The sequence below is a fragment of the Leptodactylus fuscus genome, chromosome 2 (assembly GCF_031893055.1).
Source record: "Leptodactylus fuscus isolate aLepFus1 chromosome 2, aLepFus1.hap2, whole genome shotgun sequence".
In the NCBI taxonomy this organism is placed as follows: domain Eukaryota; kingdom Metazoa; phylum Chordata; class Amphibia; order Anura; family Leptodactylidae; genus Leptodactylus; species Leptodactylus fuscus.
This window is the reverse complement of record NC_134266.1, coordinates 64,709,787-64,737,170: the sequence shown is the minus strand read 5'-3', so window position 1 is coordinate 64,737,170 and position 27,384 is coordinate 64,709,787. Positions and strand designations below refer to the sequence as shown.

The window sequence follows — 27,384 nt, the reverse complement described above, 5'->3', positions numbered from 1 at the left end:
AGTTTCTGATCATTTTCCAGCCGATTGCGATCGTAAAATTTGCTCAATCGCCGATCGGGAACTCTTTTCCAATCCCAACCCTAGTCAATGCTTCTCTATGGGAAAAGTCACTTGAGGGTTGAGCCGATCTTGAAATAATCTCCAACCTCCATCCCGATGGAAAAGATCGGGCTCGGAATTCCGATTGCGATTGTGAAATTTACTCGATCGCCGATGGGAATCTGATCTTTTCCGATCTCGATCGATCAACCCTAGCCACCATAGGTTTCCTGTAAGTAAAGCTGGGGCTCTTAATTGTCAAATTCTCGCTTTTAAAACCGTCCTAGGGTGCTAAAGAGGATGAGCGTTCTGTGTTTTTTTTTTATTTGCTAAATTAAGTCTTCTTATTAGTGTAAGGTTTTATGACTTTCTATTGCAAAAGTACAGCATGGTCACATTGTGCGAACAGGATTTTCAATGTGTAAAATAAAATTCACCTGTTTTAATAATGAAGGTTTGAGGAAACAAATATAAGTGTAATGCAATATTAATGTTCTAATATGTTATGCAGAATATCAGTGACAGTTCTCCTTCAGCACAAGGTCCCGACCTGCTGAGCGCGCTACGAGACTTGGAGCAGCGGTGTAAAGATTTGAAAGAAGAAAATATCATATTGGTGAGAAATGTAATATATTTATCTAATATTTGGCTTTACATAAGTTGCTCTCTGCAGTGCCTGCACATTTTATAAAATTTTTTGGAAATGCCTCTAATATTTATACCGAATATCTATAAATGGATAGTATTTATTCAGCCGTACAGTACCTTTTCTTTAATGATAAATGATCTTTATTCTGGAGTGGTATTAATCACAAAATAATGAAATGCACCCCCTATATATTGTATTATACGGAGGAAAAATGTAAAGCCTTGAGGCTGTATGAATACTGTCATATTGACAGCTGCTGTTTTCATCATACTACTTTGGGGCATACAGACTGTGAGTGAACAAATGTTTCAATGTAATTAAAATGAAATGTAATCTAGGTCGCCACAATCCCAAATTCTGCCGTTTCTTTTTGGGGTTTAATTTTTACAACATTCACTGTGCAGTACAAATGACATGTCATCTTTATATTTTGGTCAGTACTATTGTACAGTAGTAATTCCAAATTGATATACTGGTAGTTTTGTTGTTTGTTTTTTTTTCCTACTATTAAAAAAGTACTAAAAAAATTTCTGACACCAATAGCTATTTCTGTGGATGAAACTGTGAGTGCTTATATTTTACAGGGTGAGGTGTAATTTTTATTGGTACTATTTTGGCATACATACGACTGTTTATTCCATTTATGTTGAGGTGGACAGTTCTTAACCCCTTAAGGACCAGGCCATTTTTTGGTTTCGCATTTTCGTTTTTCCCTCCTCACATTTCAAGAGCCATAACTTTTTCATTTTTCAGTTCACAGAGTCACATGATAGCTTATTGTTTGCGGGACAAATTGTACTTTGTAATGGCATCATTCAATATGCTGTGCAATGTACTGGGAAGCTGGAAAAAAATTCAGAATGAGGTGCAATTGGAGAAAAAATGCATTTGCGCCATTTTCTTATGGGTTTAATTTTTACAGCGTTCACTGTTTGGTACAAATGACATGTTACCTGTGTTCTACGTGTCAGTATGAACGCGGTGATACCAAATTTATATAGTATTTGAAATGTTTTGATACTTTTAAAAAAAATGATAAACTTTGCAAAATAGAAAAAAAAATTTGTGTCATCATGTTCTAACACCTGTAACTTTTTCATATTTCCATGTATGGAGCTGGTTGTGGTGTCTTTTTATGCGGGACAAGATGACGTTTCTATTGATACCATTTGGGGAAAGATCTGATGGTTTGATCACTTTTTATTCTATTTTTTATAGGAGGCAAAGTGTTGAAAAAAACGCTTTTTGCCGCTACGCCGTTCGCAGTACGGGATAAATGTTTTAATATTCTAATAGTTCGGGCATTTTGGAGCGCGGGGATACCTAATATGTTTATGTTTAATGTTCTTTAATTACTTTTATAGCTAATCTAGGGACAGGGGGGTGATTTGAACTTTTATATTTTTTTATTTTTTTAATACTTTTAAAAACTTTTTTTTTTCTTCTGTTACATTTATGATCAGACCCCTTAGGTACCTTGAAACCTAGGGGGTCTGATCGCTCATACTATTCACTGCAATACTACAGTACTGCAGTGAATAGCAGAATCCCAGCACTTCTATTAGACGATGCCTCTGGCATCATCTAATAGATCTCAGGCAGAGACAAGCCTGGAAGCCTTCAATAGGCTTCCGGCTGTCATAGCAACCGATCACCGCCCTCATGTGACGTTCAGGAGGGCGGCGATCGGGGAAACATGGTGGCGCCCATGCCGCCTGCGCTGTTTACACGCTGTGGTCGCGTTTGACCGCAGTGTGTAAAGGGTTAACAGCAGCGATCGGCTCGGGCACCGACCGCTGCTGTTATTGGCAGGTCCTGGCTGTATTATACAGCTGGCATCTGCCGTGTATGGAGCGAGCTCAGCGTGTGAGCTCGCTCTATACATCCCCATGCGACCCATGACGTACAGTTACGTCAAGGGTCGCTAAGGGGTTAAAGAGGACCTTTCACCTCCTGGGGCACATAAGATGAGAGAGAGAAAAGATATTCCTTTAATAGTCCCACAATGGGGAAATTTCAGTGATACAGTTTCATGGATGGTACAGTAGTATATAACAAGAGAGAAAACACATGTGCGAAGTGATGTTGATAATACAGCCCGACTGTGGTTGGAGGACACGAGGAGGGGGGGGTCACAGCATGTAGTTATAACAGGCAGAAACCTTTTTTTGCAGAGGTGGGGGACATAGGCAGCTATCATGATAACATGTGGTAGTTCTTTGGTACGTAGTGACTTGAGATCTCCTGCTCACAGCTGATAGTTCGGTATCTTGCATCAGCACTATTGTTCCTTAACCACAAAAAATGCCCCAAATGTCCTTCATCACAACCCTCCTCCTTTCTTCTTACCACTGTGTTCTACTGCCCAAAGAAGTCTGAAGCCATCCAGGTAGACAGGCTGCTGCTCTCTTGCCAAGCTTTCATAAACTCATGGGGTAGGTGGGTGATGGTAGGTTCCTAGGCTGTAACACAGTAAAAGAAAGAAATACCAGTCAGCTGTAGCATCTTCACACATCAGCAATAGATGTCAAAAATCGTCTCCTTGAAAGAAGAAGTCCACGCTTCCATACAGGTTTCTCCTCCATGCCGCATGGTGAGACATGCTGTCCTTAGCTCCTGGGGGGATGGTAACAGGCACATGTGCACACAGGAAACTCCAGGTCTTGAGTCTTGTACATGCTTTAACAATAGAAACAAAAGGGAAAAAAATACTCCACAGGGTCTTCCATTCGATTTATAGTTGCTAATTCATAGTGCTAGTTTGCTTGGTTAGAGGATTCTTGAAGATACAGACAAAAAGAGTGAAAAGGAAAGATAAAGGTTGCTTTCAGCTTGGAGCTCTGTATCGAGACTGCCACTCATGCGGCACCATCTTGGGGAAAAAAACAAAAAAAAAGGTGTAATACACCGCTAAAAAGCCAACAGTGTGCGGCATTCAGCGCACTATTGGCTTTCCCGTTCTGTGCCCCAGGTGAAGAGCTATCGGTGCCAGTACCATAGCTCTTCACTGTCAGAAGGGCATTTCTGACAGTCAGCCCAGAATGCCCTTCCTCACAGCGTCTATTGCGCTGTACTGTGAGAGGGGTGAGGAACGCCCCCTCCCCTCCTGATAGTGCTCATCCATAGACTAGTACTGGGGTTGCGTCATCGCTCGGTGGTAAGCAACGCCCCCTCTCACAGTACAGCACAATAGACGCTACTGTGAGGAAGGGCGTTCCTGGCTGACTGTCAGAAACGCCCTTCTGACGGTGAAGAGCTACGGTACCGGCACCGATAGCGCTTCACCTGGGGCACAGAACGTGAAAGCCGATAGTGCGCTGAATTCAGAAAACTGTCGGCTTTCTAGCGGTGTATTACACTGCATGTGCCCAGGGCATATGAAAGGTCCTCTTTAAGGTGCTGAATAAATCATGTTATATTTTAATATCTTGAAGACAAAATGCTTTGTCATTTTTTTTATTTCCTCCTCTGCCTTTCTAAGGGCTAGTTCACACGTAGGCAAAGGGGCGGATTTCACTTCAAAATCCGCCCCTTTACAATGGTGGTCTATGTAGACCACCGGGCTTTTTTTTTCCGCTAGCGGAGAAAAGAAAGGACATGCCCTCTCTTCAGGCGGAAGCCACGCGGGCTCAGCCTCGGCGGCCGCCGTCAAAGCGGAAGTACCAGGTGCATCCATTCATTTCTATGGAGCGTGCTGTTCGGATCGGCTGATCCGAACAGTACTCGCTCATCTCTAGTTCTGTATAATCCGTTTGAAGTTGGCAACCCCCATGTAATAATAAAGTTTAGATTTTTGTTTGTTTGTTTTTATAGGGTTGGTATTTTAAATGTTTAAGAATTTTTGTCTTCTATAGATATATTTAAAAATATAACTTTTTTTATTTTTAGCCCCTACAGAGCACTTGCGATTGTGCGATCATTTGGTCACTTATACAATATGATACAATACTTTGGTATTGTAGTGTATTGTGCTTGTGGCATGCTCCTTTTAAATCCTGCAGAGGAAATAAGTGATGGATATCTATTTTCTATGTTGTGGCCTTTCTATCCCATTTCCATTCTTTACTTTTGGCCATTTGTGTGGTAGCCATGGTGTTATTTTTAGGAAGTTTGGTTTAGAATGTTTTTGTAAGTCCCAGTTCTCTTGTAGACTGCAGCAAGTTCTTCTTCAATATTATTCTGTGTACTACTAAGACCATGCTTTAGAGGCATAGTAAGGTTTGTTATGGGGTGAGAATATCTGAGGACCATAGAATTTTTTATTTTTTTTATTTTTTAATAGAAAGATGAGATCTACTCAGACAGAATAACCTTTTACTTTATGCTAGGTTCACATTTGCGTTTGGGTTTCCGTTCAGGGAGTCTGCTTGGGGATCCCCCAAACGGAAACCTAATCCGCTTAAAAGAGCGGTTACCCTTTGAACCTGCCAAATCCATAGAGTATAATGTGGTCTGTCTGGTTTCCATCCAATTTCCGCCTGAAAAGGTCAGAAAAATGTGGAGAGAAGTTCTGCTTCTAGAACTTCTTTTCTCCACATTTTTGGAATGGGGAAGCGGGCGCAGGTGTGAGCCGAGCCTTACTGTGCATTCTCCTAAGGCAAGTGTCTTTCTCCAGTTGCTTTATCACTTTCAAATAAAGATATGTCTTGTAAAGCAGCTAAGCTCGAATTGTATAAATGATCTCTCCCATCTCAGACAGTATTTCATTCAGAATTGTCAATGTCTTGAAGTAACAATCACATTGTTTTGAATGCATGAAAGAAATGCATTAAGAATGTCCTCCTAAATGGGTTAAAGTATACCTCCGGTTATAAACAGCTCTGCATGTGTGAATGAATGGTGCACGTGAATATAAGAAACTTTGTAGTGCATTTTATTATTATTTATTATTAAAGGGATTGTGCAGGGTTACATTTCTAGGTTTCTCAGGAAGTGACATCATGTCCATTGTTCACATTGGTATTCTGCAGTTCAGTGTCACTCATTTTAATGAACCCAAGCTGTAGCATTGCCAATGGGTATGACCAATGAGTGTGAGGTCACTTCTTGACAAGAAGACAGCAGCTGTGGACAAAGCTCTATGGAGATGGGGGGGGGGGCAATAAGAAAGATGATAGAACAGGCCATAAATATGTGATTAGTGGGAGGCTGACTGCCCGTACTATACAGAACAATGGCTCAGTTGCTGGTACCGCAGCTCAGCTCCTGAAGTCCACAGGAGCTGAGCTGCAGTACCGATGCCTGGCCACTATACAGGGAACATAGACAAAGGGTCAGTTCACACGTGAACTGCCCGCGCGAGTTTTGACACCGAGAGAGACGCGGCAAGCTGCGTCTCTCTCTTGTCAAAACCCGCCTGCCGCGACCATCAAATGAATGAGCCGACATAGGAGGGAGCTTCTGGCTTCATGTTGTGTATAGTAAGACCTCTGAAGCAGCCCTGTACAGCTGATTGGTGTAGGGGCAGCTGTCAGCTAGAATCAGATATTTATGACCACCGTAAGTATAAGCCATAGAAAACCAAATTGTGGTTAATGCCTTTAATGTGGAATATTGCCTGTGGTATGGATGGCTTGAGGGTGAAATATACTGTTGGTTATATTGTGACCTAGTGATTAAAGCTTTTAATATCGACCACTAAAAGTAATAATCCTTTTGGTTTAGGCTAGTAAGCAAGTGTGAATAGTATAATGTATTAAAGGTTTTCCACGTACGGGATAAGCTTTATATATGGGAAATCAGTCATGTGACAGTCGCAGCATAAGCAGGGGAGGCAGACCCAGCTGCCCTCACTTTCCAAAGGTAGTCATCAGGGCTTTGGAGTGCAAAATTGTTTATTGGTAATAAAGCTTATACAGTGCAGGGAATTCGCTAGAAAGCTTTATTTTTTCCCCTATATAACCTCTTGAAAGTGGCCAGGGTAGTGGTTATTGAAGGGATTAATGGTAGCACTCCTGGTGGTCTAGTGAAGGTGTCCTTTATAATGAATGTGTCATTTTCCTTCTACTATTTATCTTCCTCAGAGGAAAAGCTGTATTCCAGAGACTGAAGAGAAGGTGAAAAGACTAAAGAGAAAAAACGCAGAACTTGCGGTTATTGCTAAACGTTTGGAAGAAAGAGCTCAAAAACTTCAAGAAGCAAATCTAAAAATGGTTCGTATTCCCTTCTATGGAAAGTCAGTCTTGTAAACATGTCAGCTAGTTGTTGTTGTTCTTAACATCCTTTTTTTCCCCTTCACTAATCTTCACCTTTCTGCAGAAATAGATGAGTAATATTCAAGTTTTCTAAGCCATAGTTTTGTACATATTCCTTATTACTCTTAGGTAAATACTCCAATACACCTTAGAGGTGCCAGTTTGGAAATGTGTAAGAAGGCATTTGCACGTCAGCGAGCCAAGGATATGAGTGAACAGGCTAGTGCTTTATTGGCAAAAGACAAACAGATTGAAACACTAAAGCAAGAGTGTCAAGAGCTGCAAGCGAAGCTGTCGGGTGGTAAGGTAAGTGAGCAAAAATAAAGTACCGTAAGTAAAATAAATAAATGAATATCTTGAAGATAGCTTGTACTTTAGAGATTATTAATGACTCTGACTAGTGTGAGCTACTAACCTCAGCAAGGAGAATGTCTAGTGAGCACTATCTAGGTAACATACTGTATACAGTGTCAAAATGTGCCAAAAGATGAATTCGGTGCACTGTCAACTTTCCCATTATGTGCCCTGGAACTAGAGATATCTCCCCACTGTCAGAAGGACATTCCTCTTAGCCTAGTGTCATCGCTGGGCTGTAGGAATGCCCCCCCCCCCCTTTCCCCGGACAGTACTTGTCCACTGAGTGGGGCGCTCCTCACAGCCCAGCATAGCCCTGACAGTACAGGGCTATGGACGAGTATTGTCATGGTGGGCAGTCTTCACAGCCCAGCAGTGACAGACTGTGAGGAACGCCCTCCTGACAGTAGGGAGATATCAGTGCCGAAATTAACAGCGCCAAACTCTCCAGCCTCGAAGCACATAACGGGAAAGCTGGCAGTGCACTGAATTCATCGCATTGTCTGCTTTCTAGTGGTATATAAAATGACATGAGGACATAAAAGGATAAAAATATTGATGACCTATGCTGCACTGATTCTAGGGCAATTTCAAAACAGCTGATACACAGAGAATGGATCAGGAAGAAGACAGCTCTGTTCTCTGTGTATTGGTCAGACAAGATTGCTGAAAATCAGTTTCCATTTTCTTGAGTAGGAGCTTAGCTGCAAGGACTTTGTTTAGCCACTAAACAAAGAACAGATCAGTGTGCTTTGTGCGCCATTCTCTGTGTATAAGCTGAGAACAGGTGTTTCATGTCAACATGTGATCTGGAGCTTGAAGAACAGTGGGGAAGTCAGCGCTGGTGCACCAGGGGATTCCTTAGGTGAGGTTTGGCACTATTGTTTTTTATTTTATACTATTGTAATCAGTGTTTTGTATTTTTTTTATTTTTTTTATTTTTTTTAGAAATTTTCTAAAGATTGATACATCCCTCTAAAACTTCTTAACCCCTTCCCGACATGCGCCGTAATAGTATGGCGCGTGTCGGGTCTGTAACTATGGCGACCGCCCGGGAGCCGGGCGGCCGTCATAGCCGCCGGGTGTCTACTGCTTTAAGCAGTAGACAACCGGCTCTAATGCCTCCGATCGGTCCCCGGACCGATCGGAGGCATTAACCCCTCCGGCGCTGCTGTCAAAGGCGCCGGAGGCGCCATTTTCCCGGCGGCGCATGGGCGCCGCCATTTTGGCAGGGATTGCCGGCTCCTGGAGCATGCTCCAGGGCCGACTTCACATTGCCATGACAGCCGGGAGCCTTGTTAAAGGCTCCCAGCCGGTCTGCAAATAAAACCATATAAATTTGGTATCCCTGGAACCGTACCGAAACACAGAATATAGGGGACATGTCATTTTGGCTGCACAGTGAACGCCGTAAAACCAAAGCCCGTAAGAAAGTCGCAGAAATGCATTTTTTCTTCAAATCCACCCCATTCTGAATTTTTTTCCTGCTTCCCGGTACATTATATAGAATAATTAATGGTGGCATCACGAAGAAAAAATTGTCCCGCAAAAATTAAGACCTCATATGACTCTGGGAGCGGAGAAATAAAAAAGTTATGGGGTTTAGAAGGAGGGGAGTCAAAAACGAAAAACGAAAATCAAAAAATGCCATCGGAGGGAAGGGGTTAAGGCTGGATTTTTCTGTCCGTTTGAAAAATTGGACATGGTTGTAAATGGACACTTAAAGGGGTTGGCTACTTTCAGACCAATATTGACAAACGTACAATAAAAAGATATACAATTTTCCAATATTCTTTCTGTATCAATTCCTCACGGTTTTCTAGATTTCTGACCATGGTCATGTGATTTACAGTCCATGGTCATGTGATGAGCACACAGGTGCCGCTCATTATAGTCACAGCACAATAATCAGACATCTGCCTGGTAACCAGCTGTGCACCTGTGTGCTCATCACATGACCATGGACCGTAAATCACATGACCATGGTCAGAAATCTAGAAAACCGTGAGGAATTGATACAGAAAGTATATTGGGAAATTGTATATTTTTTTTATTGTACATTTATTTGTCAATATTGGTCTGAAAGTGGCCAACCCCTTTAGGACACCCACAGACACTAAAGAACACAACATAATATCCCATATAAATTAATGGAAATTGTAAACTGATGCAGCTAGTGTCCGATACTAAAATCTTGCTTGGACATTATCTACGGACACTAGCTGTCGGACACCTATGGTAGTGTCAACCCAGCCTAACAAGTAAAGGAATCAGGGAACCACATAAATTTCTAGGACATTGATGTGACTGAACTGTGATAAACCGATGGCCCTATATTTCCCAAGGTCGTCTGCTGTTCTTAGTCTGATTTTAAAGCCAAGATTCCTGGCTTTAAAGGGATTTTCCAGGCAAAAAAAAGTCTTAATGCTATTAATTGGTTAAAAAGTGCTCCCAAATACCTTTTGCATGGTTTTGAGGGATTTTTGGGTTTGTCTGGGAGCTTCTGGCATCGTCTGCGCGGTGTAGCTTCCTGGTGTCTTAGCTAATGCTCTCACCCCCCCCCCCTCCCCTTCCTCTCTCACTCCCTCACGCACCTTTCCTGTCTCCCTATCTATCCTGCCCACTACTAGCCCTTCCCAACTAACTAACTTTGCTCACCTCTCTACCCCATCATACTTGCGTATCTTCCTCTCTGGAGTTCCCCTCTGGAACGGGTCCTCATTTTCTTTGACTCTGCTGGCTCATGCACATGCCAGAGGTGCCTCCAATGCCTGCGCAGTAGAGATGGCATCTCTGCCGGAGTATGCACAGGCCTGCGCAGTAGAAATGGAGTGCCATCTCTACTGTGCGTGTGTCGCATGCTCCTCTGGCATGTGCACGAGCCGGCAGAGTCATAGAAGAGGATCAGTCATCCCAGAAGGGAAGTCTGGAGAGGAAGATGCATAAGTATGATGTGGTTTAGGGAAAAGGGAGTATTGGTGATATTCCGCTGCAGGGATATGGGTAACAATACGTTTTTGCTAAAGTATGTAATTTATAATTTATAAAGCAGGCGGGGCAAGGTGTTTAGATTAATGTAGGAATTCCATTTTATCCCGGACAATCCCTTTAAAGTAAGACTAACATTGTGGCTCTCCAGAGTTAGAGCCATTTAATCTTACAAAGTCCCTGTACAGGGCTCGTTCAGAACTGTGGGGTGTGCAAAGGGGGTGAACGTTTAAAAAAAAAAAAAAAAAAAAAGATTATGGTTACCGACTCTGTTTATAACCCTTTTAAACCTTTTCAACATAACCTGCTTTTCAGACTACAGGTGTCTGTTTGCCTCTCATGTGGCCGTAATCCTGTGTAATGTGTGTGTATAAGCCTTTTGATGAAGATGGTTGAGGAATACTAAAGCGTTCATTACATTTGTTTATGGGGATAATTTAGTGCTCTGCACTTAGGCTACTTTTCCTCTCATTAGGGTTGCCAGTTGCCAGGCTTTTCTTTATGCGCACAGCAGGGAATGTGATTTTCACACGCACTCCAATTTAGTTTCTGACCTCAGCTGTTTTGTGACAGGGATGAATGAAGCCGTATCGCCCAAGGATGCTTTTTGCTGATGACCACTAGGAAAACTTTTCTGATTCCTAAAACCAGTACTGTGTGGAAGTAAAACCCCTGCTGGCTTTTAGAACTCCTTGTCACATTTTTTTAGCCTACGTGAGCTGGCAAGTTCATTATAATTGTCCTAAAGTGGCATAAATTATAGCTCCGATCTCTGCAACTTCCTAGCTCTTGTAGATTTGACCTCCTGGCTTTCTTAGGGACAGCAGTGTGCCTAATTTATTAAGAGACATGAGCCATCTCTACTTCCACTCGCCCAGGATAAAACTGCTGTACAAAATGTTATTTTTGAAAAAAAGTTCCCCAGTGTCTTTAATCTCAAGGCAATTTCAAGTATCTATGTACCCAGAAATGAGCATTTTTGGTATTCGTAATGTCATCATTCACATACTTACTGTCAATTATTATTGTTTTGTTATGCAGGATTTTCCAAATTACTTGAAGTTGAGTGACTTCAACCGTTTGTTACACGAGTCTCAAAAGGAAGTTCTTCGGTTGCAGAGGCAAATCGCTATGAAATACTTGAAAGAATCACTTAATTTGTCAAGATCTGGGGCTCATAGTTCTCCAAAGCCCACTGAAGCCAAGTGTATAAGACTGATTCCTTCAGAGCAACCAACAAGGGATCTAGACAATTCCATAACTGCAATGTCAATGGACTCTGTTCAGGTGAGAAAAGAGCAATCACCAAAGATTATTCTGTCCAGTAGTACTTTCACAATACTCATTAACAAAATGACTTTGCTTCAAAAGTCACAGATGAAACCGTTGTCTCACCTAAAATGGGGCTATCTGGTTTAGAAGTCCATTTTCTAATGCCTTACTAGGGAATTCTGAATTAGTGGGGGGTGGGGGGGGGGTAGGTAAGGCTGTGAATGGCATGGCCCCTTCATCGTGCTGATCCATCCACCTGCTGAAAAGGCATGTCACTATAAGAGCGATACAAATTATTGGAGTGGGTGTCTAAACTTGGTTCCAAGTCTTCATATTTAAAAGGTAATATAAAGGAGCTGTATTGGATAATAAAATACTTGGGCAAAGGCAAAACCAGTGGTCCCTGCTGGTCTCTATTTGCACCGCTGCAGCAATGACTTCAACCCACGCGACTAAATTATAAAATCCCTGTCCTCTTCCATGCACGGTACAAGACAAAGGCCAAGGATGGCTGAAGTGGCAGCGAATGTGACATGTAAGTATTGCTTAGTTTGTGGTTTTATCACTGTTGGGGACATTAAAGGGTCCTCATAAGAGTATGTTGCAGAGTTCCAAATTAGGTAATTAATTAACAGGCCTAGATGGACTGCAGCCATCTTTCTTTTAGCCTGGAGAACTGATTAAAGACACAAGATGGTAGTGTATCAAAAGAGTTCTGATTTTATTATAAGAAAAAGGTAGTTTAAATACATTACAGACAAAGAGCTGGCTTGGCTATTCTAATCAATATACAACATGATTGGTTATAGAGATATAAGACAAGCCTGGCACATGGCTATTGGCTGAGGCCTGATATGATCTGCATCTCATTATAGCTTTCCACACTGGGATGGACTTTCCCATGAAACAAAGAAGGATTCAAAATACTTGTGTGAGCTAACATCCCAGACTATGTCTATATGTATATATCATGGCAAAAGAGATAAGATGACATGTTCCATAGACCCTGTGTCTATACACTCTAAGTGACCTTCATATACCATAAAATATGACAGAGTGCCCAGATACCGTAAGATTAATACTTTTGTTGGTTATGTGTCCATACATCATGTAAAGGAGGTAAGAGATATACAAAGTCAGCTGCATCTTCTCAAAATGAGGCCCTTGAGAGATAAGGATTAGCAACCTCTGCATTAACGTTCATTATCACATTCCTTAAAGTCTAACAAGGGGCCTCCTTGACTTAAGCAGAAAAAATCAGTTTATATGTGAAAGAGTACAAGATGGCTGCCAAAATGGAGTGCCAAGATGGAGGACTTAACTCTAACAATCACATCACCCCATTAAAATGGTGTTTGCATGTTAGGTTCTGTTCCATAAGGTTTTAGGTTTGTTTTAAACTGTAGTTTTTATTAAAGTTTTCATAAATTACAACAAAATAAGAAACTAGAACAAAATAATAAGGCAAAGGTGGAAAAGCTGCAACATGTGGCCTGAATGCCCAATAGTATAGAGATAAATAGAGAAAAATATACATGTCAGACTATCAAATGGCAATACAAACAAGATGTAAGGGGAAGACGACAAGGGAAAGAGGGATGGAGGAAAAAAAGGGGGGAAGGAGGAGTCAGAGACCATGTAAAATGCAATATGTATCCCAAGATGACCGCACAGTGTCCAAAGCCTCCACTATATGAGTAAGGGAGGCCCGTTATATTCTCCATACTACGAATGTCCTTCATACAGGGCAATATGCTCCAGACCGCTGCGAGGAGAAGGTCTTCCTCCAGTGGAGAACAATAAGGGATTTTGGCGGCAGCACATAAATCTAGAAATAATTTAGAGATCTGCTTACCTAGGTGTCTGGGGAGAAGATTAAGCAAGTAGGTAAGGGATTTAGGAGGACACCCTGAATAAAGAGGGCCTGAGTAAGGAATCTGACCTCCATCCAGAAAGTGCGGATCCGTGAACACTCCCAGAAAATGTGGCATAACATACCCACCCCCACCTGGCAGCGCCAACTCCATAAGGTTTTAATTCTACTCTGCTTCAAGTTGGATAGTCTGCTCTGCTATTCTGCCTAATGCATGATAAGACTCTGATGATCCAAGTCAATGTCATCTGTCATATTTGTATATAAGGAAGCATGAGCCATAAAGCAGTATTCACAGGTGCAGACATTTTTCTAGGCTCATAGGAGTATATATATATATATATATATATATATATATATATATATATATATATATATATTAAAAAGAAGGAATATTCTCCTTTACGATTCCCCATTATTCCAGTTGCACGCTTCTTGGGAGTCTCATGCTAAGCTCTGTATTTAGAACCTGAGGAATGTCTTCCCCACACTAATATACAGTCCCTGGCTGAAGTGGTTACGTCAGTGGTGGTGAGCGATCACCACTACATGAGTCCTGTGCCAGTCTTGTGACATCATTACTTGAGGCCAGAATAAAGTGATTGGTGGGTCAACAGGGACAGGGGGATCAATTGGTAAGGTGAGTATTGCTTTTATGATTTTAGACCATTCTAAGTAATTCTTAAATACCTGTTAAAGAGCCCCCGTCCGCTTGTCTGTCCTATGTTTTACTAAAACATTGTATTCGCCATAAAATGCCAATCATGGAGCATCATTTTCTATCACATTCTGCTGTTTCTCTGTTCTTCCTCCAGCATATTTATGACAAAATTATCAATTACCATTGTTAAAGGGGCATTGTCAGCTCTGTTAGTCTAGTATTGTCCAATGTAGGGACACACACCTGAACACGCACTGAGAGAACATGTTCTATTTTCCATGATTTTCTGACATTAGCCAGTGTAGTGTTGGGTAGTTAGAGATGTTATGTATTTAGTATGACCTTAAATAACCTGTGCAGTAGACTAATACTTTGAAGGCAGAATCGCACAGAACATCATCTATTTTCTTATTGCGGCTGTACGCTACGATGTCTGGGTGAATGACTCGGAACGCACAGCAATCATTGACGTGCTATGTGTTCAAAACCTGCAACGTAAAGCTTTTTTTTTCTCTGCAGTGTGTGAATGGGTTCTATTTAAATCTCATCCACTATGCTGTTACTGTACATTGCCAGCGGCAATTCTGCTGTGGCTAGTGTGCTGAATACTATCCCCATGTGTACCTAGCCTCAGGATTTCTGGAGCGATTGTGAACAGATAAAGGTTATACTTCATGAGATTTGCTAGAGGATTAAATCCCTGCATTTATGAGAAAAAGGAAGTATTAGTCAAGTCCATTGAGATGGGATCTGTTTTTAGTCTTCACAAGTGAGTGCAGTAATGGGTTTTAATAAATTTGCAATGCTTGGTTAATGTACTCAATATGTTCTCTGGAGGGTTTTATTTGTGTATTTTATTAGATTTTAGATGACTGTAAAACAAGCTGCATACATGAGACTGAAAAAGAGGCTGTACCTGTTTTATTTTAATTCTCAAAATTCACCAAGGCCAGATATAACAGGTGACTAGGGATGGTCAATAAAATGCTAAATTCTGATTTTCATCAAAATTGTGGATTCGATGTTCGCTTCACCCAGGAGTGTGATATAGTCCATGCAGATTTTCTCTTCCCACCACAATCTAAGGGTCAGTTCACACAGAGTTTTTTGGCAAGGATTTTGACGCTGAATCCGCCCAGTGGTGAACCTAGCCTTTCTGTTGCCTGAGGCAGTAATATTTTGTGCAGTAATACTCACAGGAGACGTCTTCCCACATTTCCCGTCTCTTCCCTTTGGACCGCCATGACCACTTCTTCCAGCTGTGACTTGACTCTGAATTCCATCCACGTTTTCCTGACTGTAAAATGCTAAGATTTTTCCTGTGGGGCCCCGGCCTTAAAGAGGTTGTTCAGGAACTACAGGTTTCAGCAAGGAGGCCAGGGAAGGTGAAAAATAAAACCCACACTCACCTGTCCCTGGTCCTTCCACCCCTGTCTGGTCCAATAGCGTCCCAGGGCTTGTTCCAGCGGCATTCCTCGCCACACGTAACCAATGAGGCCAACGAGGGGCCACAGCAGCCTAAAGAAAGGAACTGGGATGTCTCACATAAGTCACCTGTGATGTCACGTGTCCTTTCCTTTGGCTGCTTCGGCCAGACAGACAAAGCCCCCGACGCTGGACCGGACGGCCGCGGGGGACAGGTGAGTACGGGTTTTCTTTTTCTTATTTTACACCTTACCCAACCTTCTTGCAGAAAACTGTAATTGCTGGCTAACCCCTTTAACATCGTAATATACAGAGGCCCAGGTCACATCTGCATTTGGGCCATTCCGTTCCCCTCTCTGCATGAAAAATGTGGAGAGAAAAGTCCTACAAGCAACACTTTTTTTCTCTCCACATTTTTTGTGCGGAAACCACACGTACCCCATTATAGTCTATGGGACCCATGGGTTTCCTGAAGGTTACCGCTTTTTAATGCGTATAGGTTTCTGTTTGGGGGGTCCACAAGCAGACTCTCCGAACGGAAACCTGAACGCAGGTGGGAATCAGGCCTAAATATCACATTATAAAATAGTATGTATAATGGTAGATATACACTCACCGGCCACTTTATTAGGTACACCATGCTAGTAACGAGTTGGACCCCCTTTTGCCTTCAGAACTGCCTCAATTCTTCGTGGCATAGATTCAACAAGGTGCTGGAAGCATTCCTCAGATTTTGGTCCATATTGACATGATGGCATCACACAGTTGCCGCAGATTTGTCGGCTGCACATCCATGATGCGAATCTCCCGTTCCACCACATCCCAAAGATGCTCTATTGGATTGAGATCTGGTGGCTGTGGAGGCCATTGGAGTACAGTGAACTCATTGTCATGTTCAAGAAACCAGTCTGAGATGATTCCAGCTTTATGACATGGCGCATTATCCTGCTGAAAGTAGCCATCAGATGTTGGGTACATTGTGGTCATAAAGGGATGGACATGGTCAGCAACAATACTCAGGTAGGCTTTGGCGTTGCAACGATGCTCAATTGGTACCAAGGGGCCCAAAGAGTGCCAAGAAAATATTCCCCACACCATGACACCACCACCACCACCACCAGCCTGAACCGTTGATACAAGGCAGGATGGATCCATGCTTTCATGTTGTTGACGCCAAATTCTGACCCTACCATCCGAATGTCGCAGCAGAAATCGAGACTCATCAGACCAGGCAACGTTTTTCCAATCTTCAATTGTCCAATTTCGATGAGCTTGTGCAAATTGTAGCCTCAGTTTCCTGTTCTTAGCTGAAAGGAGTGGCACCCGGTGTGGTCTTCTGCTGCTGTAGCCCATCTGCCTCAAAGTTCGACGTACTGTGCGTTCAGAGATGCTCTTCTGGCTACCTTGGTTGTAACGGGTGGCTATTTGAGTCACGGTTGCCTTTCTATCAGCTCGAACCAGTCTGGCCATTCTCCTCTGACCTCTGGCATCAACAACGCATTTCCGCCCACTGAACTTCCACTCACTGGATGTTTTTTCTTTTTCGGACCATTCTCTGTAAACCCTAGAGATGGTTGTGCGTGAAAATCCCAGTAGATCAGCAGTTTCTGAAATACTCAGACCAGCCCTTCTGGCACCAACAACCATGCCACGTTCAAAGGCACTCAAATCACCTTTCTTCCCCATACTGATGCTCGGTTTGAACTGCAGGAGATTGTCTTGACCATGTCTACATGCCTAAATGCACTGAGTTGCCACCATGTGATTGGCTGATTAGAAATTAAGTGTTAACGAGCAGTTTGACAGGTGTACCTAATAAAGTGGCCGGTGAGTGTATATGGAAGCAAAGACAGACAGACAGACAGACAGACATTGATATGCTGTATATACCTACACATATACCCATTTATTCACACACGTGCATTCATATACAACATAGACACACACACCTATCTGCACACATACAAGACTCACACAGTATATAAAACACATAATGTAAACAAATATACACATTTATACATATTTTACCCAAGAATATATACTTACCTTTGGGTGTATTGCTGGGTGCACAGGACATGGGAGGAAACTCATCTGCAGCTCTGTCTGGCAGTGAAGAAAGCAGCGACGTTTCCTCTCACACTCCGATGCTAGGATGAGGGGGAGGGGCGGCACAGGAAGCTGCTGTGTGCCGGGGAAATTTTACAAGCAGTGATCAGCAGCCCCTGCATCTGCCAGTGATTTATCTGCTGCCAATCTAGTCCTGAGTATCACAGCACCAGAACTGGCCACATGCTGCAGTGTGATCCGGACACTTGCGTTTCTTGAATGGACTGGCTTATTTACCAAATGCGTACCCTGGTTGCAAGAGGCAGCGGCTCAACAGCGTAGTCCCATCCAAGGAAAGCAAATGTCCGGATCACACTGCAGCATGTGGCCAGTTCTGGTGCTGTGATACTCAGGGCGATGTTTGTATTTATCTGGTACCGGAGCATCAAAAGGAGGAGAATACAGTGGATCCGTCTGTGAGTGCAGAGACCGGTCAGTAGAGCCGCAGAGGTCTAAACCAGCCCAGGAGAGGACTGCCCGGCTGCTCGGTTTGTTTTCAGAGCAGCCCTCTCCTGCACTAGATTAGAAAAAAATAAAAAATCTAATTGGCCCAGCTGCTGCCCCCTCCAATATGCCGCCTGAGGCAGTCGCTTCACCTTGCCTCATTCGAGTTGCGTCCCTGAATCAGCCTCCAAAAAAAGCCTCCCAATAGAGTTCTATTGAAAGGCTTTTTTTGGAGGCTGATTTGGAGGGATTCAGCGTCAAAATCCTCACCAGTAAACGGACCCTAAGATTATAGTTTCTTCCCTGTAGTCTATAGTTGGGTGATAAGACAAGGAAGTCTGAATCAGATATATCTAACGGTGCCAGCTTTTTTGTTTGTTTCTTTAAGCAAAAACAGGGAATTAAAGATCAAAATTGCCCATAAATTTGATGTAAATCTAAATTTTATTTTTACTTTACTTTTACTTTTTGGTAGAGTTGGAAGGGACCTCAAGGGCCATCGGGTCCAACCCCCTGCGAGTGCAGGTTTTCCTAAATCATCCCAGCTATATGTTTATCCAGATTCCGCTTGAAGATTTCCATTGATGGAGCGCCCACCACCTCCCGTGGCAGCCTATTCCACTCTCTCACTACCCTCACTGTCAGAAAGTTTTCCCTAATGTCTAATCTGTATCTCTTTCCCTTTAGTTTCATCCTATTGCTTCTTGTACTTCCTTGTGCTAATGAGAATAGGGTAGATCCCTCTGCACTGTGACTACCTTTCAGATATTTGTAGACTGCTATTAAATCTCCCCTCAGCCTTCTCTTCTGCAAACTAAACAATCCCAGTTCTTTTAGCCGCTCCCCATAGGACATGGTTTGCAGACCTTCCACCATTTTGGTTGCTCTTCTCTGGACTTGCTCCAATATATCGATGTCTTTCTTGAATTGAGGCGCCCAGAACTGTACACAGTATTCCAGGTGTGGTCTGACCAGGGAAGAGTACAGCGGAATAATGACCTCTCTTGATCTAGATTCAATGCTTGTCTTAATACATCCCAGAATTTTATTAGCCTTTTTTGCAGCAGCACCGCACTGTTGGCTCATGTTGAATTTGTGATCTACTATTATGCCCAAGTCCTTTTCCCCTATGCTATCACTTAGTTCTATTCCTCCCATACTATATATGTTTTTTACATTTCTGTTACCCAGATGTAGAACTTTGCATTTGTCCCTGTTAAATACCATTTTGTTCGCCTCAGCCCATTGTTCCAGTGTGTCTAAGTCCTTTTGAATACACTCTCTCTCCTCTCTAGTGTTGGCTATTCCTCCTATCTTCATATCATCTGCAAATTTTATGAGTTCCCCAATAATTCCATCGTCCAGATCATTTATAAAGATATTAAAAAGTACTGGGCCCAGAACAGAGCCCTGTGGCACCCCGCTTTTGACTTTCTTCCAGTTCGATGTGTAGCCATTTAGTATTACTCGTTGTGCCCGATCATTAAGCCAGTTGTGAATCCACCTAACTGATTTTTTGTCAAAGCCATACTTAATCATTTTTTCAATAAGAAGGTTATTTGATACTTTATCAAATGCCTTACATTTCTATGCCTTATAATGCCTTATATTTCTTACATTTCTACACAAATTGCCCAGTTCTGCTGGTGACTTCTATTTGCGTCAGTCATACAGTTGATATTAATAATATAAAAAATATACTACAGGTTTCCTTAACAATTGTTTTTAACAGCAACAATTTTTCCAGACTTTGGAGTAGCAATTCCGTCTTTGGCCACACAAAATAATACATGATTTAGTTCTTGCTTGCTGTATTTTTGAGATCTAGGTTTTGAGAAGTAAAACCAGATTTTCTTATTGCAGCTGTAAGCTACGATGTCTGGGTGGATGACTCGGATGAAGAACAAGTAAAAATGCCTCTTTATGTTGAAAACCATTGCTACATATATAAAAGTTGAGAGATAGTTGAAAGTCTTGCCATTGTCTCTATGCACGATAAAGGATCTCAGATGTCCCCTTAGAGTCCGCCATCAACTCTTCCACATGCTATATGTGGAGTATTTCCTGAAACCACTCGGTGGGGTTCGCGGTATAACCATTCTTGCCACTCAGACTCACACCTGTAGCACAATAAGGTTTCTGCAATAAATTGTTCCCGGATCACTGCTTAAAGCTAAAAACAACCAAATAACCATTGATAAATTGCATACGTAGCATATGGATTTGGGTATTTTTATTTATTTATTTTGGTGCTGTGTTTTGCACTACAAACTTGAGCCTGTACATGTTAAATTAATAAAAATTAATTGGAGCACAAGGTTCCTATATCTTAACTACCGTACTTTCTTCCGTGAAGCTGCTTCAAGGCAGTGGTGTCAGCTGGGCAGAAGAGTTTTATGGTGCCGACAGGTCAAATCCCATAAAATGGAAGACCCCTCATGAAAAAGCTAGGCTCTTCCTCATATCTTCTTTTACTTTTTCATTGCAATGTTCATGTATTATGCGCTTTCTACAAAGCCAGTTTGTGTATCAGGTAACCTGCGTACTATAGGGAAGTATGGTCAGTGACTAAAGCAAGAACGTTTTGCTCTGTAGATGCTGCATAGTGCAGAAGAGGATTTTGCGTGCTGTCAGTCATGACACCTGCTAAGGACAGCCTTTAGGGATTTAAGCTTGTTCCACTACATACAAGAGCACAGCAGATGTTGTCAGGAAACCTATACCAAAGAAAACGCTCTGGATATCAGTCTTGTATAAGAGTTTTACATATGTGCTAGTACAGAGTTCTGGATACTATTGCATTTAAGCCCGTCTTTATGTGACAGACATCAGTCCTGTCTTGCGTGCCCTTCTCCCCTGCCGTACAGTGGTCTGATCCACTTAATCCCTTTGGTTGCTGTGGTAGCAGTGAGGATTGGGCTACTGCAGCAGGTAGGGCACAACTCTACTTCTTGCTAGATTGCCGGCATCAAACAGGACGCACCAGACTTCAGGTAGGAATGTTTCCGTTTATTGTAGAACATGGGTTTGGGTGCAAGTTGCAAAATTCTTGGTGACTTAACAGTAAGTTGGTGGATAAATATATGTTTCACCTGCCTCCTATCAGAATTATCGTTCCCTCTAATTCAGGCTGCGATAACCATTTTTACTTCTCATGCAGTAATGATAAAGATAGCAAATATAATTAACCAGTGACAGAGATGAGAATATATTTAGTATCTTGTGCCATCTGTGCGGAGTAACCTCTACTGTAAAATAGCGGATCTCAAAGCTGCCACAAATTGTTTCTAAAAGCTGAAAAGTTAGAAAATGAAAAGCAGATGGTGATTTATGACTATTTTGCAGCATGATAAAAATGACTATAAAATACCCCCAGTGTTGGTTGACAGGATGGGCTGACATGTGCAGGCCTAGTAAAGCTGTCTTTACAACCCTTTTCCAGGCAAATAAAAACCACGTTTATTTGCATGGGTTTATTATCCATTCTGCATTGGTTGTATTATACAGAACCCAATTTTTACAAAATTACCCAAATGTGTGAAAGAAGTTCATGTGGGATAGTGAGACCTCACACACAGTAACGTGTGCGTAGTAGTGTACTATATTACTACTTAAAGTTTTAATTTTGAGCTGGTTCTAGAATCTTCTGGTGACTTCCATTATCTTTACAAGTGTCACATATTGCATCAGATAAGACATATGGACATCATAGCATGCCTGGTTCCCACACTCAGGATTTGCCCATCCCCATAAGCCAGGGCAGATGTATTTTGTGCATCCGCCGGCAGCATGTTACAGTGCAGAGGGGCTGAGCAGATTGATTATAGTTTTGTGGAAAAAAATTAAATATGTCCTGTAACCTACTCATATACGTCTCTATTCATTTTGGGGTTTGGAGTCCAGACAGTGATTATATGCAATGTCAAACATATAGCTCTATCTATGTACACTTGTAAGGAGTTTAAAGCAACTTGAGAGTGTGTATTCCCCTTCAAGTGTTTAGCAAAATGTTTATTTGTGGAACTTTGTTAGGGGATGGCACAAACTCTGTGTACCCCTCGCTTCTCCACTCTCCCCTGCAACTAAATCACATTTAATAAATCACTCTTACATCTGAGCTCACATGCTGCTGTGATGTTTGATTTACAAGTTCACTCCTGCCCTCAGAAAGTGAGAGCAGGCAGATGAATCATGGGACATGTAGTTTGACCACAGATTTATTGCATGTAAATAACAGTTATACAGTGGAGCAGCATGTAAAATAAAGCCAAGCAAAGGGTTCACAAGTGAACAGTAAGTATTTAGCACTGCTGTGGATATATTTGCAGATAATTTTTGGAAGTTAGATAACCCCTTTAATGTTCTTTGCAATGGGAGACGAGGTCCTATTTCCCCCTTTAAGACATTTTGGGAGAAAGCAGAACATTTGTACATGCTATAAGTTGTACTGCAGACAGACACTTAATAAGTTTGGGTATTAATAATTAAATGGGTTAGCTACTTTCAGACCAATATTGACAAACAAATGTACAATAAAAAGATATACAATTTTCCAATATACTTTCTGTATCAATTGCTCACGGTTTTCTAGATTTTGGCTTGCTGTCATTCATTCTGTTACTTCTAGTGGATAAAACTCTGACCATGGTCATGTGATTTACGGTCCATGGTCATGTGATGAGCACACAGGTGCCGCTCGTTATAATCACAGCACAATATTTAGACATCTGCCTGGTAATCAGCTGTGCACCTGTGTGCTCATCACATGACCATGGACCGTAAATGCTAACTACTACACAATAGTTGCCATTCCAGTATAACTTCCATGCTATGAATAACAGCCCTATCCATAGAATACACACGTTAATTTCTAAATTTACATGTAACAATGTAATACTAAAAATATGAAACCTCCTAAAGGGGTTGTCCTATACAGGGGTTTCACCTGCTATCCTGTTTCCTTCCGCCTCCATTTCCAGGTTTCAGTGTAATGTTGGTAGGCAAGCTGAGCCTGGGTGATGTACTGCACAGCCAGTAGCGTATTGAGACTGAGACTAAACAGCACACTGTTATCTCTGGATATAGATACAGGTGTAATAGAGACACTGTCCATACAGTTTTAGTCTTTATCAGGGCTCAACAGCTAAATGCACTTTGAAGAGCTGACAAAAGGCTCAAATAGCTGCTATCCACAGTGAAGAGAAGAGACTAGAGGTGGCCGGGAACAGGAACTTGGGTCTCCAGCCTAAGCATTATTAGACATTAGAGGTGGTCTGAAATGGATTGTCCAGGATAAACTAATATTTAACCCCTTACCTCCTGCCTAAATTCTAATTTACTACAATTAAATCTATAATTACCCATATCCCTGAAGTGGTCATGTGTCATGTCAAACGTTCCGTTTCGCTGCTTCCGAAACGCAATGTCACCAGTACTCTTACTCTCCCAACAATACTTACCAAGCCGCCTTGTGTCTGGGAATAGCTCCTCCTCTCTTGTCTGCTAGTAGTGAGCAGAATAGGTTAGCTAGGGAGACAGGGAGAGGCTAGTAATGGGTGGGATCACTAGGCTAGGGAGACAGGGAGCGGAGTGTAACACAGTGAGAGAGGAGGTGGGGACTGAGTGAGAGGGAACTAATGTAGAAGCTACACGGGACGTCACACAACAGGAAGCTAACTGTTTGTAAACAAACGCAGAGAATGCCAGCAGTTGCCAGAGACACCCAGAAATCACTCCAAACACTGCTAGAGATATATGGATCTACTTATTAAACCATTACTAGCACTAACAGACCTTTCTAAAAAAAAATAAAATAATAATAATAATAAAATATATATTTCTGCCTGGAAAACCCCTTTAATGTGTTGGTTAAAACACTTCTGTTAACTTGAAGGTTTTTTTCCCATGAATATAACGATTGTAATGTTTGTACAGTATTAAATGTTAAACATTGTGTCAAATAGAAATAATTAAAACATTTTACAGTTTTACAGATTTTCTCTAATCATTTTGTCATGATCAGTTTCCATTGGTTACAACCATTCATGCAACTTGTCAGAAACCCAACCATGATTTCTTTACTGTGACTAGCGATATCTTCTCGTACATGTAGTGTTCCTGCCTGATAACTGAGCAAGTCCCAAACTACAGAAAGTTACTGCATTCATGGTCATAACCATTGGCAACCAAACAAAAGAAAAGACTGTCACCACTAGATGCTTAGAGAAAATCTTTAAAACTCTGCAAAATTTTTAATTAGTTTAGATTTTGCAAAATTGTTTTAGCTTTTCATTCTCTACAAATTTAAAGGGGCTCTATCATTGGGAAAAGTTATTTTTAACTAAACATATACTTACATAGCCTTTAGAAAGACTATTCCACATATACCTTTTTTATGTAAATCGCCTCAGTAGTTTTTGAATAAGTCCATTTTTATCCATATGCTAATTAGCCTCCAGTGAGCACAGGAAGTTCTCAGCAGCACTGCTCTCTCCTCTCTCTGCTGTATGTGTGAGAGAGCAGGGAGAGTCAGCAGCAACCACAGGAGAGAGGAGTGCTCGATGAGAACTTCTTGTACTCACTGAAGGCTAATTAGCATGTGAATAAAAACGGGCTCATTCAAAAACTACTGAGGGGATTTACATACAAAAGATATGTGTGGAATAACCTTTCTAAAGGCTATGCAAGGATGTGCTTAGCTAAAAATGACTTTTCTCGCTAAAGCCATCAGATGGGCTGACCGGCACACGGTGTAGTTGAGCAGAACTGGCTCAGCACTGCTAAGTCTCTGCATTCCCATAGGAATGCATTGGCCAGCCTTCGGCCAATCAGCGCTGGCTCTGCCGGAGGAGGCAGAGTCTAAGGTCGGACCTGAATGGAGACTGGTGTGGAGCGATTTTAGACTCTGCCTCCTCCAGCAGAGCCAGCGCTGATTGGTCAAATTCCATACTCTGGCCAATCAGCGCTGTCCAATGCATTCCTATGGGAAAAAGTTTATGTCACAAAAATCACAATTACACACCCGATAGAGCCGCAAAAAGTTATTTTTAATAACATTCCTACCTAAATAAAGGTTATCCCTAGCTATCCCTGCCTGTACAGCTATCCCTGTCTCATAGTCACAAAGTTCACATTCTCATATGATCCGGATTTGAAATCCACTATTCGTCTAAAATGGAGGTCACCTGATTTCGGCAGCCAATGACTTTTTCCGATTTTTTTCAATGCCTCCGGTGTTGTAGTTCCTGTCCCACCTCCCCTGCACTGTTATTGGTGCAAAAAAAGCGCCAGGGAAGGTGGGAGGGGAATCGAATTTTTTGGGAGTTCGAATCGAACACATCGAACAGCCTGATATCCGATCGAACATGTGTTCAATAGAACACTGTTCGCTCATCTCTAGTAGTTTGTACAATGAGTGTGCAATGTGTATGAATATATGATTAATTCATACACAATATACACGCACATAGTGACAAACACTACATGTACTCACCTCTCCTGCAGATTTTTCACATCTCAGAGATGTATATAAGTATGGTGAGCAAAGGATGGAGCCTGTCCACTTCTGCAGCTCTGTTGGGAGAGCAGAAGGGGCAGGTTGTGATGTAGCCGTAGCAGCCCTACCCAAGTGTAGGTGGGACATTTTCCCTACCTGTTACATTCTAGCTACTCATCCTGCCCCTGTAAGTGCATATTTCCACCCTGTGCATATTTTAGGAAAGTAATGTGAGACCTAAAGATAGCTTTATATATGTGGCCATCTTTTGGCTGTATTCACACACCTGTAAACTACAGTTTTTGTAAGAATTATTTTATGTCACAATCATGAATGCAGTCTATTTAACTTTAATTTGTTTTCAGTCATTCGAAAACACACAGAATCTCTGACCTGGATAACCAACCATTTTACCTACACACCCTAGTCAGTAGAGGGTAAACTGTATGTAAATATAGATGAAGACAGCTTTGTGTATGACATTGAAGCAAGTGAAGGAAGACAAGAGTTTAAGATCTTAATAAAAAAACATTTCATCTGTGGGGACGTGGTCGCCAGCACTTGGGATTAGACATGCTTTTGCTCATCTGTGCCCTGGATTCAGCTTTTCCTTACTAACTTTACATATTTGGAGCTATGTTTTCTGCGGGCCTGTCTGCACAGATTCCAGTGGGAAAACAGGACCCTAGCAGAAAGGGCTAAGGCATTCAGGGTTATAGGACCCTTCTTCCTGTTCTCCACTAGCCTGATGGCATTATCAGGATTCTTGTGCAGTCAGCAACAGTGGACTGTCATCCTATTGTTCCTCTGCTGGCCCCACAGAATGCCATTATCCCTAACCTATGGATCCTTTAGCACCAGGCCTCTCTTCTTCAGCACAGTCACCCACTTGACCATTCTGACTTTCACCTTCTAAGCAGTAAGGCTGTATATCCCAGAGGGCCCTGATGTCACCGGGTCTGGCTTTAATGATTGCTTTGCTCTGTTACACCTTGCACCAGGACACTGGCTAAGCTTATAGCAGCACTAACTCTTGTTCTTTAGATGGGAGCTCATGTTTTTGACTTTTCTGCTTCTTGATTATGGCATTTACCTGTTCTGTTGATGGACTTTGCACACTGTTTAGACCCCCATATGGGAACTTTGGCCTGGGCTCTTAAGTGACCCTCATAGCTTATTTCCCACTTGCCAGCATTCTGTCTTGCTCCTTTGGGTGTCCGTTTGGTCGTAGGCTTTCAGATAACTCTACCCAACCTCACCGCTTTCTCCACCGGCTGACAGGTAGAGGGTAACTCTGTTGATACCTATTGCCTCTTGCTCTGTGGACATCTTTTGTCAGCTCGCTTGGTTTTCCTCCCGCAGAGGCATTGTGCTACACAAATTGTATTCAGCTCAATATAGCTTTTTATTCTTCTAAGACTCCAGCTTTAAAAGGATCACATTATTGTGCTGTGATTTATTTATTTTATTTATTTGACCGCTTTGTATATATCTACGGATGTGACTTGCATTGATGTGCCTGATTTGTTATCACTTACAAAACCCAGCAGAAGTCAGATGGTTACATAATGTAAATGTAATATATTTATACTTCCTAACGTGTGGGGTTTTTCTTTATTTTTAAGGAAGTTGAATTGAGTAGAAAACGGAAAGAATGTGAAGTCTTAGAGCAAGAGGTAACAAAGAAGCAGAAGAGATGTGAAGAATTGGTAAGAAAATATGTCTGCTATGTGAATCGTGCACTTATAACATCTCTATAGAATAACTGTCTTTTCCTCTATATGTAACCTGAAACAGTTATGAACCAGTCACTTTTAATAACATTATATCTATAAATCGTTTACATTAGAAAATATACTTTATTTTATACTAGCATCTGCCGCG

At 41.9% G+C, this 27,384-nt stretch overlaps 1 protein-coding gene across 5 annotated transcripts in view; it reads left to right on the top strand.

The window, feature by feature from the left end:
• Positions 1-27,384, top strand: part of TSPOAP1 (TSPO associated protein 1) — a 114,454-nt gene that overhangs the window by 26,134 nt on the left and 60,936 nt on the right. For all 5 annotated transcript variants that reach the window (XM_075263879.1, XM_075263883.1, XM_075263880.1 and 2 more), the window contains exons 2-6: positions 551-655; positions 6,712-6,840; positions 7,012-7,188; positions 11,266-11,511; positions 27,126-27,209. In XM_075263879.1, coding sequence (XP_075119980.1) covers positions 551-655; positions 6,712-6,840; positions 7,012-7,188; positions 11,266-11,511; positions 27,126-27,209 — 741 coding nt within the window. The remainder of the gene's footprint in view (positions 1-550; positions 656-6,711; positions 6,841-7,011; positions 7,189-11,265; positions 11,512-27,125; positions 27,210-27,384) is intronic.